The 16,174-nt window shown below is 39.1% G+C and overlaps 1 protein-coding gene and 1 long non-coding RNA gene across 2 annotated transcripts; one reads left to right on the forward strand and one right to left on the reverse strand.

Annotated features, from left to right (window-relative positions):
* Positions 1-1,048: 1,048 nt before the first annotated feature.
* mapk13 (mitogen-activated protein kinase 13) lies at positions 1,049-15,665 on the reverse strand. The gene is made up of 12 exons (XM_031286669.2): positions 15,404-15,665; positions 13,441-13,570; positions 13,203-13,261; positions 11,513-11,618; positions 9,491-9,520; positions 7,371-7,418; positions 6,822-6,936; positions 5,482-5,553; positions 4,848-4,927; positions 3,093-3,171; positions 2,333-2,506; positions 1,049-1,819 (listed from the first exon to the last, which is right to left on the reverse strand). The coding sequence occupies exons 1-12, from the start codon at positions 15,514-15,516 to the stop codon at positions 1,734-1,736; spliced, it is 1,092 nt and encodes a 363-aa protein (XP_031142529.1). The 5' UTR covers positions 15,517-15,665; the 3' UTR covers positions 1,049-1,733.
* Positions 9,479-11,615, forward strand: LOC116040933. The gene is made up of 2 exons (XR_004102794.1): positions 9,479-9,559; positions 11,493-11,615. It is a non-coding gene; the product is annotated as an uncharacterized LOC116040933 (long non-coding RNA).
* Positions 15,666-16,174: the final 509 nt, after the last annotated feature.

Genomic DNA, 16,174 nt, shown 5'->3' on the forward strand with positions numbered 1-16,174 from the left:
TTCAAAACTATTAACGATGGCTGCATTCCAATTAGGAGAGGCCCTGGTAGTGTGAATGCTGACTCACTGAAATAGCTTGCTGGGACAATTGATGGAATTGAGCCATCATTAAGGTTATCAATTTCAGCTGTGCTTTTCCTACTATGACAAGTCAAAAATGTCTGCTGGGAAAAAGGTCCATTAGATGGCGGCCTAGGTATTTGGGAGCTGCTAAGTGCAGAGATACTTTTTTCCACACGTTTTATTTTACAAATATGTGTTATTATTGCCTTAGTCTTGCATTGTCAGACATATCTCCACAGCGCTAATGTTGCCTTAAATGCACTCTTAAGTAATACATTCTTGCTTAAAGTATTTTATATTGCTTTTAAATAGTATTTCCCCTTATATTCCCTGGCTGTATAATATTTGATCTCCTTACATCCAATTATAGGGGATATAATGTTCAGTGTTTTGTTGTCGGATTTGCTTTGAAATGATGCAATCACTTATAGACTTACATTTTGTTGCTTAACCCTTTCTTTTGAAGTTAGAATTAAGTCTTGAAAATAGAATAGCTGCGCAAAAGGAGTTATATCCATCAATATACTTTTATTTTGACGGCAAAATGACTCACTTCCGCTTTTACGGTAGTCTGTGGGCACAGTCGTTTGTTACAAGTTAACCCGCCCCCTTTACGTCACCAGGCCTGATTTTCGCGCGCAAGGTATTCAACAGTGCTAATGACTACAGCTTTATCCATTCTAAGTGTGTACTTTTTAATCCATCCTTTCATAACAGCAAACTATATAACTATCTGAACTGAATCTAGAGTGGAAACACCTGTTCTGTAACCCCATTTACACAAAACGTGCACGCGCGCGCGCGCACAGCAAGTGCAGGATGATCCCTTCATAAAGATGACACAATGAATTAAACAGTACTTAAACCGTAATGAATTACCTCTGTGCAATATTATACACCACACAGCAGCCTCTAAATGTACCAGTCAAGTACATATTCAAAAGCTGCTACATACTGGAAAGATCCACACGGGTTGGGTGTAAAATTGTGTGAAGTTTTTTTAGTAATTAAGTGAAGAACTACAAAGTGATAAAGCAGAGAATGAATGAATGAATGAATAAAACGACTAGTTGCTTTCAGCATCATACACACCTTCATGGTCACATATTCCAGCTGACACTGGTTACATATTAGAGATTCACACAGTAACTGCTAATTGTTTTTGGCCTTTGCTTGTCAGGTCTTCAGGGCATTCATTGGCAAACTCCAGACTTTGTCCCTTTATAATAATTTTAATGAATAACGTATAAAAAACAAAATGCAGTTTTTACCTCACCATTGCACTAATTTTAATGACAATAGATTTTAGTTGGCTATGAGTTAGGCCAGTCTTAAGTCAATCTCGGGCAGCAACATTTACTATTTGCCGCAAAAACAAAACATACACATCTTGTCTTATTGTTTAATTGTAAAACAATATTAGAGTAAACCCTGTGACATTTAGTCACAATACATTTGCAAAATAATTCACTGATAGGGAATATGTAACATAAGGAGAAATCCACACTTAGGAAACAATTGCACAAAATAATTGAATATAACCACTCTTCAAAATCTAAATATATCCAGGGTAAAAGAAATGAAGTGAATCCATGGTTGGAATATACAAGGGCACCATTGGCTGTATGCTGTGTAGGTTAGGGCATCAGCGCTACAAGGCATTCGTCAGGTCACGGAGATATAGTCAGCGTGTTTTTTCTCTTGGAGTCCCGCCGTGGGAACGGCACAAAGCTGTTCACCTCTCTGAAGCATAACCCTGTGGGTAAAAGGGGAAAACCATTTGTTTTCTGCATGTGCTGCATGTCCACAACTCCAACAATAATGTAAACAGAAAGCCAATAAAAACATATTACATTTTAACACAAATTATTAAATACCACATGAACAGAAGACCTAAACAGGATGTTTGCGTAGTTATAAATCATACAATATGGTCTACATGGTAAACACTTAAAAAATAGAAAATCTCCACTTCAAGCATTTCAAAAGCATGACAATAACAATAACAATAATAACAATAATAATACAGTTCCACTGTTTTCACACTTTTCCACCGTTTACTGTATGCACAATGAGTGTATTAGTACTTCTGTTTATCTTTCTCATAAAATACATAAACATAAAAATACATTTTAAAAAAGCCTCTTTTCTGACAAATTTGTAAAATAAATGAGACCATAATTGATAAGTATATACACGACTCAAATCTGCACATAGGTTATATTGTGGCAGTTTCTTTAAATATGTTTTCTTATTGTTTTTCACTTACGCTTCCACTCATCCAGGGACAATGTGGCGTTGTCATAGCTGTCATCATATGGCGCAGGTTTAGGTAAGTCGTCTGGGTCCCTGAGGCTGTCAAAATATGGGTGCTCCAGAGCTAGTTCGGCCGTGGGTCTCTCGTCTCCGTCCAGAACCAGCATCTTCTCCAGCAGGTCGATACCTGCAAACAGTCAGTGAAACAAAATAATACAACAAGTTGATCAAAACCATCAAATTATACATCAGTCAACGTTTTACTGACATAAGCCATTTGGCAGATTGCTGCAAGTTTTTTAGAAGCAGGAGATTAAATTATGCATACAAGTCCAAAGTACTATTTGTTTTGTGCCTATTAAATGTAACACTTTAAGTTGTTTCCAAAAGATACAAAGAAGAAGGAATTCTACTACTGACAGATACATTACATTATACCACATAGAGAAATTCTCCTGTTCTAGACCTACTTGGTACTGTTTGTTTAGAACAGTAGGCGCAACATCTTAAATGAACAGGGTACAAAGAGAGTCATTACATCATTCAGAGACAGAAAGTAGCAAAATTAACATGATAAGCAAATGACACAGATGATTACTGTTAACGGTTACTGACAACAACAAGCATTTGATGCCCAACTGCTGTGGTGGACCAGCTCTGTGGACAGTAGCAAGACTGTACTTGTGCTGAATGTGTCTGAAGTGTAATAAAAATGTAGAAATAAAAACGTGTGGATCAGTCAAGCTTAGGAAAAAGGCTGTGGCTAAACTCACCCATTGCACTGGCTCTGGGGAACAATGTTGAGAAGTCTTTTCTGGGATAGCGAGGAAGGGCCTTAACATAAGTTTTGGCCTATGTTGTTTAAAGATGAAAGAAAAAATAAAATTAAGCATGAAAAAACAAATTTGACCAAATTACAATGCAAATCAAAGCAACAGCTCATACTGTATCTATTCAATGCAGACATTTCTGGTCATGGACATGGACTAGAATGATTCAAATTACATGCATTTCAACTGATCAAAAACTGTGACTGAGGATATCACTATTGCCTTAATGAATATATATAAAAATCACTTATAATAAACTACTTCATATTCTCCAAAGACAAAAAATGATTGTTAGCTATTAGCTTAAAAATCATCTGCTTCAGTCTGCAGATGATACAGGTGTTTCTGCAAAATGTAATGAATCATTCATTTAATCATCTAACTCACTGAAGTTAAAAGATATTCTGTAATAATTTAATTGTTTGCTTTGCACCTTGCAAAAATGAAACAAATGGAACTGACTGCTTAAGTCTAGGTAAGCAATACGTTTTGAGATTGGTGCACGTTTTATTCCATTCATTATGTGTGTTATAATAGTAGGATAATAATAATAATTTTTTTTTATATTTCTACTCCCACTACTGGTAAAGCTCGAAGAATGGCAAAAGCTCCAGTATGTTGGCTGTAAAGTACATTGCAACCTCTGTGTGCTGCTAGTGGGACTTGTTCTTCAAAGTTTTTCTTTATTTGAATTTTTAACAAGTAATCTTACAATACAGTAATATGTTTGCTGTATTCGGTACAGTCAAGATGGTAAATCCACCCCACCCCCTATCTGCTCTCTATCATTGTCCTACTGGCCAAACACCACGGCTGAATACCAGCTAAGATCAGTTGCATTGTATTTTTTAATCAGGGCAGCAGTTTTCAGATTACATTATGTGCTTACATAATTGCAAAAGGGTTCTCGACTGTTGTAGAAAGAAGTGGCTGATCTTTAATGCAATATCTACATTGCCCATTATCAGCAACCATTCATCCAGTGCGCCAAAGGCACATTCTGTTTACTAATCTGATATCATTTTAAAAGGCTAACTGAGAAAACATTGGAGAACCCTTTTGCGATTATGTAAGCACATAATGTAATCTGAAAACTGCTGCCCTGGTTAAAAAAAACAATGCAACTGATTCTGTCTATAATGGAGTCGAATGGAAATTTCTAAGTGACCCCAAACTTTTGACCGGTAGTGTGTGTGTATACATATATATTGAATATGTGTAAAAAAATGTATAAAAATAATACTAAAATGTTACGAGAACAGCTAGTTCTGAACCCAAACAGTTTCTATAATATGAGCAACATACAAAATAATATTAACCAATAATTAAGTGTATGTGAGTTTAAAGGAAGTCAAAGGAGCAAGAGAGGTGGAAACACACCCAGTCCTCCTCCAGCAGAAAGCAAAAAAGTCAGAGGTCCACTAATCAGAAACTAGCAGGACTTGTTAACAGTAGTTTCCTGAGTTTCTGAGAAGGATTTAGTGTAGCATGAGGCATTTTCACTCTTACTCTCTTGGGGAAATCAATTCATACTTTATTTATGTATTAATCTATTCTTTTTAATTGGCCAGCTTTAAAGGTCATGAGTAGTAGCAACATGTCAGCCACTGGAATCAGAGGTTTTTTATAAAAAAAAACATCCCACTCAAACTGTTTCATTACATGCATGTATAATTATGACACAGTAATTTGTCCTACCTCTGGACTGTCCAGCTTCTGTATGAACTCTGCTCCAGGTACTCCAGTCACTTTCATGATCTGAGTCAGCTGGTCCATGTCTGGTAATAAAGGGTTACAATTGAGGATTTTTTAACCTTGGATGTCCTGGTGGTTCAATAAGCAAGCGTCCACTCAGAAGCAGTGAAAAGTATGCAGGTCCATAAAACTGAATAATGAAGGAAACTAAGCCACAAGTGACAGCTTTATTTGCTAGGAGACGCTATGTATAAGTAAAGGGCATCAAGTGCAAAAAAAGAACATAAAAAAATCAATATAAAACATGCAGAAAAAGTATGTAATATAGTGCAGCATTAGCTGCATTGGATCCTGCCTGAAGAAACATATTTTTGCTGCATGTAATATACTGTGATTGCCTTTTGTGTTCCATTGTGCACCTGATTTATAGTGCCCATCATCAAATAAAACTGTCACTGTTGAATCAAGTGGCTTTAATCACCTTTATATTACAATGATTTAATAAAGTGATATTAAAATGTGTTGTCATTTCAGAATCCTACAGTACATATACATTTCCTTATACTGATAATCTCATTATCTGGCATTACACAGGTTTCAAAAGTCCAATAAACCGACAAGGCTGATGAAAGGATACAGTCTCTCCCTTTGAAAAGGGTTTTTCCATTGATCATTTCTGCCATGATACAACCCACAGACCAGATGTCCACTAGAAAAAAAAGAGAAAGAAAAAAAAATTGAGTGAGAACCTAAGCAGAATACAGGTTTTAACTTAAGCTCAGTGCAGTACAAATGAGGAAGGTGGCATTTATATGCCACAGCAAAGTTCCTCATCACAATAGAGTGCAGAATCTATTGTGCTGTTTATATTGGGGAATACTTGGTGAGTAATACAATCCTACCAAGGGTGCAAACTTGCCAGTGTTGCTTTTTATGTTACATCCCATTCGGTAGATGCTGTTTACAAAATGCAAAACCACTATCTCCTAAAGAAACATACATCCTGGGAAAGTCAGTTTCATTAGAGAGAAGACACATAATCGGCCGTCGGACCGTCTGGTGAGGTCGGTGACTCGAGTCTGTTCGGTGTGTCCTCTGCCGTCGGCCGTCCGAGGGGCTGTCGGCATTCATTTGGGCCGACCCGACATGTTCAGTCGGGGACAGGGCAGTCGGGACTCACCCGGAAATGGGGAGCGGATGAGCTGCTCAAAATCTGACGAAAATCTTTTAAACTGACCTTTGTCAATCTGAAATGAAGACAGATTCAGCAACTGCATGGCCTATTTCTCGCTTAAAATGTTTTCACAAACACGTTTCGGTGAACTATTTTAGTACAATATGAGATTGTATTCTGAACAAGCCGCCATGACAGTCTGGCTGTGAATTTCCGGAGAAAAAAGAACCACGTGATGAGTTCGTCCAATCAGCTGCCGGTTTTCATTTTCTGGTTAATAATCAGACTGTTAATGGAAACAATACAGAGCAGCGCCGCCTGCTGCTATGGAGACGTATTACGTTTCACGCACGTGCAGAGCATACGCTCAAGTCGCCGTCGCCTCAGTGTGTTCTGAGGCATTTTTTGGACCTCGGGGACCGACTGATCAGTCGGACTGCGTTTTCTGCCGACGGTCGGCCCGTCTGGTTGGTGTGTCAGGGCCTTTAGAGTGACAGCTTTATCATTGTCATTGAGTCTGAGCACTATCGGGCTACTTCAGACCCATCTTTGTCAACTGCTAAGAGATTAAGGGAAAAAAAAAAGATTTATTGTCAAAATGATACCAATGCAACTTCAAACGCATTTCAAACACCAACGACAGGATTAGAAAAACTGCTGACCCATAAAGTACCAAACAAGCCACCTCTTAAAGAAAGAAATCCCTCTAACTGGAGTTGAGATGTTTTCACACGACAAACAGCAAAAAGTTACAGGCCAACTCAATACTGAGATGAAATGAAGGACGGATATAATTGTCTTGCCAGTCTGGGTGTAGTGCATCCAGTTCAGAATGACCTCAGGTGCCCGGTACCAACGTGTCACTACGTAGCCTGTCATCTCAGCATCAGTACTGCGAGCCAACCCAAAGTCCAGGATCTGCATTGGAAGCCAAGAAACTGATCAGTCTAGAACGTGAACACTGTGCAGGACAAACATCTGTAAAGTTAATTTATTGTTTGATAAAGTGTTTACATGCTTGCCAAATGTGTGGACACTTAATGAACATATAGACTGATATTGTCTGTAATGTTTCCAATGTTTAAAGATATTTTCATAAATCAATAACATTATCTTAACACACACAACATGTGTTAAGATTTTCAGAGCCACATTTAAGTAAAAATTTAATCTGTCTAGTAACAAAAATAACTGTTAGTAAATCCATATCCTGTTTCCCATATATTGCTAATTTGATAGTATATCTTGTATTCATTACTTTTCATCTGCTGAATCCTAATATTTTGCTGCCGCAGAAACCCTATCATTTCAGCTTCGTCATGTTTTCTTGTGTAATAATTCAAAGTACAAACCTTCAGTTCACAGTCTTGGTTTACAGCCAAGTTTCCAGGCTTAAGATCCTGTAAAAGAAAAGGAGCTGAGTGATGGTAACTTACTGCAAATAGTGATTAACAGCAAATTGTAGTGTTTGTACTGTGCAGTATCAAAATTGGGATCGGGAAGAGCCTTAAGCCACAACACTTTCAGTATAGTACCCCTAGAACCTGTATGTAACTCATACGGACATGCACCTAAACAGTACATCTGTTTTGCATTTCCACCGCAGACGTTACTCTTAAATGTAGGCGGGGTTGTTACCGGAAGGTAATAGCCGCGTCAACCATGTAAGAAGCATGTTGTTTTTAGTTTGTACATTTCCTCCTACATTGCTCGAACATGTGATGGAAGCCGTAGACAGCCATGCGCTGAGAACTGATGGAGAGGGACGTCTGCATCAATCAACATACTGCAGTGTTTCTAGCTCCACCTTTTAGTATTGAATCAGTGTGCTGGATACCTCAACAGAGAAGTAATGAAAAAACGGGACAGAATGGAAAAGTTCTATTGGTACCAGCCACAACTTTTGACAATAACCATTCTAATGTGTAACGAACTGAACTGAACCAGACTGCTTGGTGGAAACGCAGCCTTAAGCATGATTTATGGTTCTGCCGAGGCTGCTCGCAGAGCTTTCGCCGTAGCCTACGTAAGTGGCCTAAAGTTTCTCTCTCTTTAAGAGAATAGCAGGGCCGGCATGTGTGTGTACGTGGGGAGTGTGTGGTAGAGCGAGTGAGAGAGTAACAGTGATTAGCTTCGGAGCGAGTACCGACTCTAGAGTCATAGTGAGAGAAACAAAGTGTCTCCCCTGTGCTTTTTGACCACGGTGGGAAATCTTTAGCAGGAAAAGTTAACCCTCTCCTTGATTTCATGTTGTTTATAGAGAAGGAGAACCCGGAAATGAGTAGGGGGAAATGCAATGCTACCAAGCCACAGCCGAGCGACGTGCGTTGCCGCGACGTGTAGTTACATTTTTCGAGAGGTGCAAGTCAGGCTACGGCGTAGGGTCTGTGTCTCCACGTACCTAAGTACGTAGCCACTGCGTAGATTTAACGCAGAAGCATAAATCACGCTTTAGTGCTTGTAGTTCCTGTGGCCTAACATGGCTCAACTGTATGCCTCAATGCCTGAATACTGTGGGGATTTTTAACAGGTATTCAATGGTCTGACTCAACTATGAGCTGACAATAACACTCACTGCAGCATTTCTGCAGAGTCACTCATACAATACTGTGACATAATGTGTGATAAGTGTGGCACTGTTAGTGAGTGTTGATAACACCTTAAACTGTGTTAGGAATTACAAGAGTAAAAGCAGGGTAACACTGACTGAATCAGAGTGTGCATGATCATATTTTCTTCAGTCTAAACACACAGTTAGCTGATCTCAAACACATGTTCAGAGCTCAACCACCACAAACTATAGCTTAGTTAATAATTAGCATAATCGATAATTATGTTTTGATCAAAACGTGAAAAAAAGGCTACACTGTCCTGTAAATGCTCAAGACACATTTTCATAACAGTGCATAACCATTAGTGTGTCTGAAAATCTACTACTTCCCTGTAAGGGAAACAAGAAAATAGTAGATTTAACAGTAGATCTTGCTGCAAACATTAGTACTATATGTCTTTGGACTTTTGTGTTCTTGTGTTTTAAGTCTTTGGGCATCAAAGAGATAAGAAGCCATTAATATCTGCCCATATATAAGTGCTGTATTGATTTCACCCTACTTTCCCTACTTCACACACACATCCACTTGGCACTGGTGCTGACGGGTGTGGCCTAACATCTCTCGACATGCAGTCAGACATCGGAGAGTCAACTCATCCTACCTGTTAGGGCAGGATTTGATCTGAGTCAATAACAATGACTAATGAAATCAACATTCCCATGTATGTCTGCAGTACAGGAAGTTCATGTGTGTTATCTGAGCCAGTACAGTACAAACCACTGCACACACTACAAGTGCTTCATAATAACCTGTAAAGAAAATTTATCATAGGTCCAAATTTTCCCAGGATAAATCTTATTTTTAATTTTTTTACCTAAGCTTGAATGTCAACTCTCTCTCAACAGTGACATTTGACTTACCCTGTGGATGATTCCAGCCTTGTGAATGTACTGCAGAAAGGGAGAGACAGAGCAGGTCACATCCAAAATGTATGTATGGTATACATTTACATTACATGTCATTTAGCTAATGCTTTTATCCAAAGTGACTTACAATTGCTATATATGTCAGAGGTCTCATGCCTCTGGAGTAACTAGTGGTTAAGTGTCTTGCTCAGGGACACATTGGTTGATGTATCGCAGTGGGAATCGAACCCAGGTCTCCCACACCAAAGTCATGTGTCATATCCACTGCGCCATCACCACCCAAATGTTTACATAATGGTTTTATTAGTATGCCTGTTTTCACTATGAGTTCACCTGACAACTCTCTATTATAGTTTAATATAGTATAATATATACATGTATAGTTTATTATATTGCATTAATCTGTCTCTACTTTTTAAAATAACTTTTAGTATCTCTCTCCTATTCTATAATTGTGTTGTATTAACTAATTTAAGGCACAAAAGGTTGACACTCCACTGCACCCTTCATTATATATATTACGATTTTACTATTTATTCTCTTTAGTTATATTTATTTATTGTTTGTTTATATCTGTGTCTTGTACTTTTCCCCCTATCCCTTACTGCTGCAACAGTGTGAATTTCCCCATTGTGGGATTAATTAAGGATTTTGAATCTTGAATCTTTGAATATATACATGCATGCATGTAATTGAAGTGCAGACAATTCTCTGAACTTATTGTAGCATATATTAAAATTAGGGCTGTCAGCATTAACGCGTTAATTGCGATGTGATTAAGGGCCGAGCATAACGCGTTAAATTTTTTTTAATCGCATGCCGGCATTTATTAATTTATTTTACACTTCACTCGGCTTGACGTCGTGCCTAACAGGCTACTATTTTGACCCTTTGCAGCACCGTTACTTATCATCAAGCTGCCACTTCCTCGTAACACATCCTGCTGCTGCAGGCTGCAGGCATGATGGAGAAAGACAGCAGCAATAACTCTGAATGGAGCTTTTTATTTTCCAAAACTCCCGGACGGCTCGTAGACAAGTCAAAAGCCGTATGCACATTGTGTAAAGCCGAATTAAAATATCGCCGAAGCACGTCAAGCTTGAGCTACCACCTACGGAGCTAAGCATATAGTTCAGTTAACGTGATGCTACCCGCCAGCATGCTACCCACTCAGGCAAAGCAGTACTTTGGAGAGTGCTACTTGCCGACCTGTGGATGAAACCAAATCCCAAAAAAATACTACAGCTCTTGCGAAATGGGTGGCAACTAACTGCAGACCTGTCAGCATCGTAGAGGACTCGGGTCTTAAAGACGTACTACGGTTGGCATGTTCTGACCCGTCTAATTGCCGTCGAGGGGGACAGCAGCCCCACGCACAGCCCGTACGACACGGAGAAAGCAGCCACAGTGGAACTGCTGCAAGGTGCTGCAAACGCTGTCTCATTAACTGGTGATTACTGGACGTCAGTGAGTAATCAAAATTATTTAGGAGTTACTAAACACTATATTGACTCTGGTAAGGATAGGGATTTTTAGTTTTTTAGTTAGGTACTTGGAGGAATTGTGCAATAATGACAGATTCACACATTTTTCTTTTGTTTACACAGTAAATAAATAAATACAAATCTTAAAATCAATTTCATAAAGTAACTTTCCCTGCATTCATTTAATTCCCAATCAAGATACACTGGTAAGAATTGCTTTTGATTGTTAATATGTACTTAAAAACTGTTCTGAAATGCAAAATAATGGAATTTTAATCATGTGATAAAATATGCGATTAATCGCGATTAACTATAGAAATTCAGCGATTAATTGCGATTAAAAAAAATGTATCGTTTGACAATCGTTTGACTAATTAAAATACAGTACAATTCTGGCATGAATGTGTTACATGATAACCTTGGAATGTATTCAGTGAGGTTTTAATAAGTTATAGTCATGTTTCACTAATGTTCTCATTATGCTTCATAATAAAATTGTGCGTTTCTAAAAGGTCAGCTTTTCCCGGCTCACCCTGAGTCCACAGAGCATCTGGTAGACGAGAAACTGGACTTTGTCTTCTGTGAGATGACCTCGCACCTTCGACAGGTCAGTAAACATGTAAGGCATCACCAGGTAGCTGAGAAAAAGAGGGGGAGAGAGGCAGAGCGATTATTGTGTTTTTAGCCACACCCTGTTAATGCTGTAATTACTACTACTTTGATTAAGGAGCTTAGGGTGCTTGTGTATGTTTCTCATATTTCATAAAACCTTCAATTAGGGTTGGGTATCGAAATGCGGTGCCAATAGGGCACCGGTGCCAACGTAAATGGTAGTAACTAGACCGAATAAGAACGAAAATTTTGGTGCCTGACTTTACACTACACTCGACAGCAGGTAACGTTAGCCTATCTTTAGCTAGCAGCTGGATTAAACACAGTTAAAATGCTGACAGCTAACGATAAACAGTGTAAAGTGTGACTGTATTTCACTGTAGAGGATTCCAACACCGGGACGTAACAGTCTGCTCTGCAGCTGCCGTCGGAAAAACAACACAGACGGTGTGTTCACTTGAAACAGGTAGCCTCGTGGTGCATTCAAAGTTATTGTAAAATACCCTTTTCCCATCTGGTGGTTATTTTTCTTTTTTAAAGATTATTTTTAGGGCATTTTAGGCCTTTATTGTGACAGGACAGCTGAAGACATGAAAGGGGAAAGAGAGGGGGGAATGACACGCAGCAAAGGGGCCGCAGGTCGGAGTCGAACCCGGGCCCGCTGCGTCGAGGAGTAAACCTCTATATATGAGTGCCTGCTCTACCAACTGAGCTGTCTGGGCGCCCTGGTGGTTATTTTTGTCGTTCAACAGCAATTTACTGGTGAAATAAGTTATTGTTATAAGTTATAGTTATTACATTATTATTAAATCTTTAATTTTGACCATATGGCCTTAGCAATAAACAAGCTGTTCTTTAATGTCGCCGACTGTTGTTTAGTACCCTTCTTTTTTTTCTTCTTTTTTAAAACTTTTTATTAAAAAATATCGGTTCAGGCACTGTTTAGGCATTGGCACCATTTTAAAAGTATCGCTTTAGCACCGGTATCGGAAAAAACCCAAACGATACCCAACCCTACCTTCAATATACTCTTCCTCTTTGCAGTATTCTCCTAATTTGCTGCTGCAAAAGTCTAATTTAGGGCCAAATAAGATCATGAAACCTATGTGGCAACAGTTCAGGGAAGGTACTTTCCTGTTTCAACATGACAACGTCCCTGTGCACAAAGAGAAATAAAGAAATGCTTTTCAGAGTTTGGTGTGGAACAACTTGACTGGCCTGCATAGAGCCCTGACCTCGATCCCATTCATTACCTTTTGATGAATTGGGACGGCGACTGCGAGCCAGGCCTTATCGCCTAACATTAGTGGCCGACCTCACTACTACTCTTGTGGCAGAATGGCAGCAAATCCCTGCAGCCAGGTTCCAAAGTCTTGTGAAAAGCCTTCACAGAAGACTGGAGGCTGTTGCAGCATACTAATGCCCATGGTTTTAATATAACATGTTCAGCATTTACACACGGGTGTACTATTTAGGTGTCCACATATAGTGTATGATATTACAGCGGGCCTTTGCTTCATACTTTTTTGTCCAATGTCCATACTTCTAATGAAAAGAGGTGTTGGCTGTCTCTGCCTGAGGGCTTTGCTAATATGCCAAAAAATACTCACAAGTCCTGGATTTCTTCAAGGCTTGAGGCAGGTGAAAACACATCAAGAAGTCCGATCACCTGATTGGAATGAAAAGGCGACGTGACGAATACAGAGACATGGGAGCAGACGTGAGGAGCTTAAGTATTAACAGGATTATCATATCTAAAATGCCATGCTATTTAAAAGTTCAAAAACAAATGTCAAAGTCTGCTAAAGGAAGAAGTAGAAGGAGATGTGTTCGGTTTTATCTACTTACGTTTTCATGTTTCATGTGTTTGAGCAGTCGGAGCTCTCGGTAGGCCCTCTTAGCAAAGATCTCTGACTGGAAGGGCCTGTGGAGCTTCTTGATGGCCACTTTCTCTTTAGTCTTCTCATTTATTGCTGAGCTGTGATGAATAATGTAAAACAAGTCATTAGCTTTGCACTCCCAGTCTGCCTCTGCCTCCTAGTATCACTATGATTTCCCTCTTTTGAAGTCAGAGCAGTGAGAAAAGGACAGGACGGTCTATTTTGAGGTTTCACTCAAAAAAATCTTTCAACAGCAAAGACGTTCTCAGATGGAGGAACTCATTCTCTAACTGAGTGGGGGGGGTCTGTGGTTTATTAAGTATGAGTATGTATGAATGTTTGGCAACTCGTGATGTGCATGTCTGCAGTGATCTGCAGGGCACCAAATCGTAGGAGGACAGGCTTGTTCGGCTATTTGGAGCCACATCCACCAACACACATTACACACACCACTTGTGTAAAGTGTTGTTGACAATGTTGATACACGAATGTAGGATATTAATGTCAATTCTACGTGCAGCAGCTGATCCATGCCAGATAAGCATCCACAATAAATACAGTACATCTCACACATACAGTAGTTATGAAACTGTTGGTTATGCCTCTGTTTATTAATTCTTTCTTTTCCCATGTTTGCAGGTTCCTACAAGACGATGAATGAGAGATGTGCAATTTGGCAGAAATACAGAGAATGGTGGTGGCTTGATCCAAGTTCATCAGATGGAGCTTCTTTTAAAAAGGTCAGCTTAACAGACTGTCACTCCCACACTATAATGCTTAAAACCCTGCTAACCACAGTTAGCAGGCACAATATCTGCAGCTTTGACAACAGACACACCACAGTCAGTATAAACACCCTCAATGGGATAAATAACAAAGCTGGGACTGAGTGTGGTCGAACACCAAAACTGGCAATAATGCAGTGTTTTCTTAATAAATGTTGAAAGTGAATGTTCAGTGAATGTCATCCAGCACCTGTGCAATGGAATTATCAAATTATCCAATTTGTGGTGCTACAATTTACAAAATGTATACATTATAGTCTAGATCAGGGATCTTCAACAGGGGGTCCGGGACCCCCATTGGGTCCTCAGAGTCAGTTGACCTTTCAAGATGATCACTAATACATCATAGTATATCATATATAATATCAAAAATGTAATTGATTACAAATGTATCACCAAATTGCAGCCTTAGTTGACCCTAACAAACACTGATTTAATTTATCTAGTCAGCGTGATAAACAATATGGTACCTGTAAATCAATAATGTCAAGTGATGTCAAATGTACTTATTCTATTTGCTTAAACAAATCAAACGATTATCACACTGAAAGTTGTGTTTCCCCGTGGCTTGACGCCTGACCCCCTTCGTGTATCCCTAAAATGTAATTTAATGTGCTATGGTACTACATGTAAATTTACAATATGCTGTTTAAATATGTATTATGCAATGTGCCCATTATCTGTTTATGTGGCTTCCACATGTATTTATGTACCTATACCTGCATGAAGAAATGAACGTGGAAAGTGGCCATCTTTAATATTGACATACTAAATAGCTAGGCTACATCTCCTCTATTGTTGTATGTAGACAAATACATATAAGTTTAAAACGTACGCGTTATGCGATATAGTCTTCGTCCTAGCACATGCTGGTAGGATGCGCTATAAGGTGTCAGGTGTTATAACATGAATAGCTGTGCCATCAGTGTTGACAGTGTATTGGTGTAACGTACACTACAGTACACTAACGTTACAGGATATAACCATAACCCAGGCCCAACACACGCTGCATGCAGCCAATGTAGCTAACGGTAATGAATGTTGGGCTCCGACTAAACAGTATTCATACACAGTCCAGTTCCAACTACGACACACACATCATACAGTGTAAACACACTTCATACAGCGTGAGGTAACGACACTTACCATACAGAGCCATACGCCCCGGTCCCTATCTGTTTGAGCCGTGTGTATTTCTCCGGGACTTCCCACACCGTGCTGTTAATTTCCTCACGGGAGAAATGTGCCCGAGCCTCCATGATTAAGAGGAGAAGGCGAAGCTAGAAAAAAAAGTTCCTCCTGTAAGCCTGTCACTTGTTCAGAAGGTAAAGCAAATGCTGCTTAAATACGAGACCACATAACCTGCATACTTACTTCCGTTAGAGGTTTTCAAATTAATGTCCGTTAGACAGCGTGGGGAGGAAACAAACGGCTGCTGCTCAAAACACCGCAAAACAAACTAATGCCTCAATGTATGTCAATTAATAATTACAAAAAAATCTAGAAATATGACATTTAGTCTGTGCTATTGTTTGACTTTCTTGTTTTATAAGATTCTCATTTGATTTTCCTTTGACTTTATAGGCCTATATTTTCAGTATGCATGAAACAAAACTTTATTTTGAAGGTAAAATAATTACATTTCCTGTCTAAACTTGACTGTCTCCCGTTGGCTTTACTCGGCACCACAGGGTAATGATGTCTGTCAGTAAAGTATAGTCACAGTATAAGACAAGTAACCTAGATGACTACTTAACATATAGCCTCATGTACAGTAGTCTTCCTTTTGCAGAAATTTTTTTTCACTCTAAGCTTCATCCCCCGTGTGGAAAACAACCCAATGATGTGTGAAAAAAATCAGACGGCTGCTTGCTGAAACATGTCAATATGACTCGATTTGCTCCCACCCACACACAG

The sequence above is a fragment of the Sander lucioperca genome, chromosome 12, assembly GCF_008315115.2.
Source record: "Sander lucioperca isolate FBNREF2018 chromosome 12, SLUC_FBN_1.2, whole genome shotgun sequence".
In the NCBI taxonomy this organism is placed as follows: Eukaryota; Metazoa; Chordata; class Actinopteri; order Perciformes; family Percidae; genus Sander; species Sander lucioperca.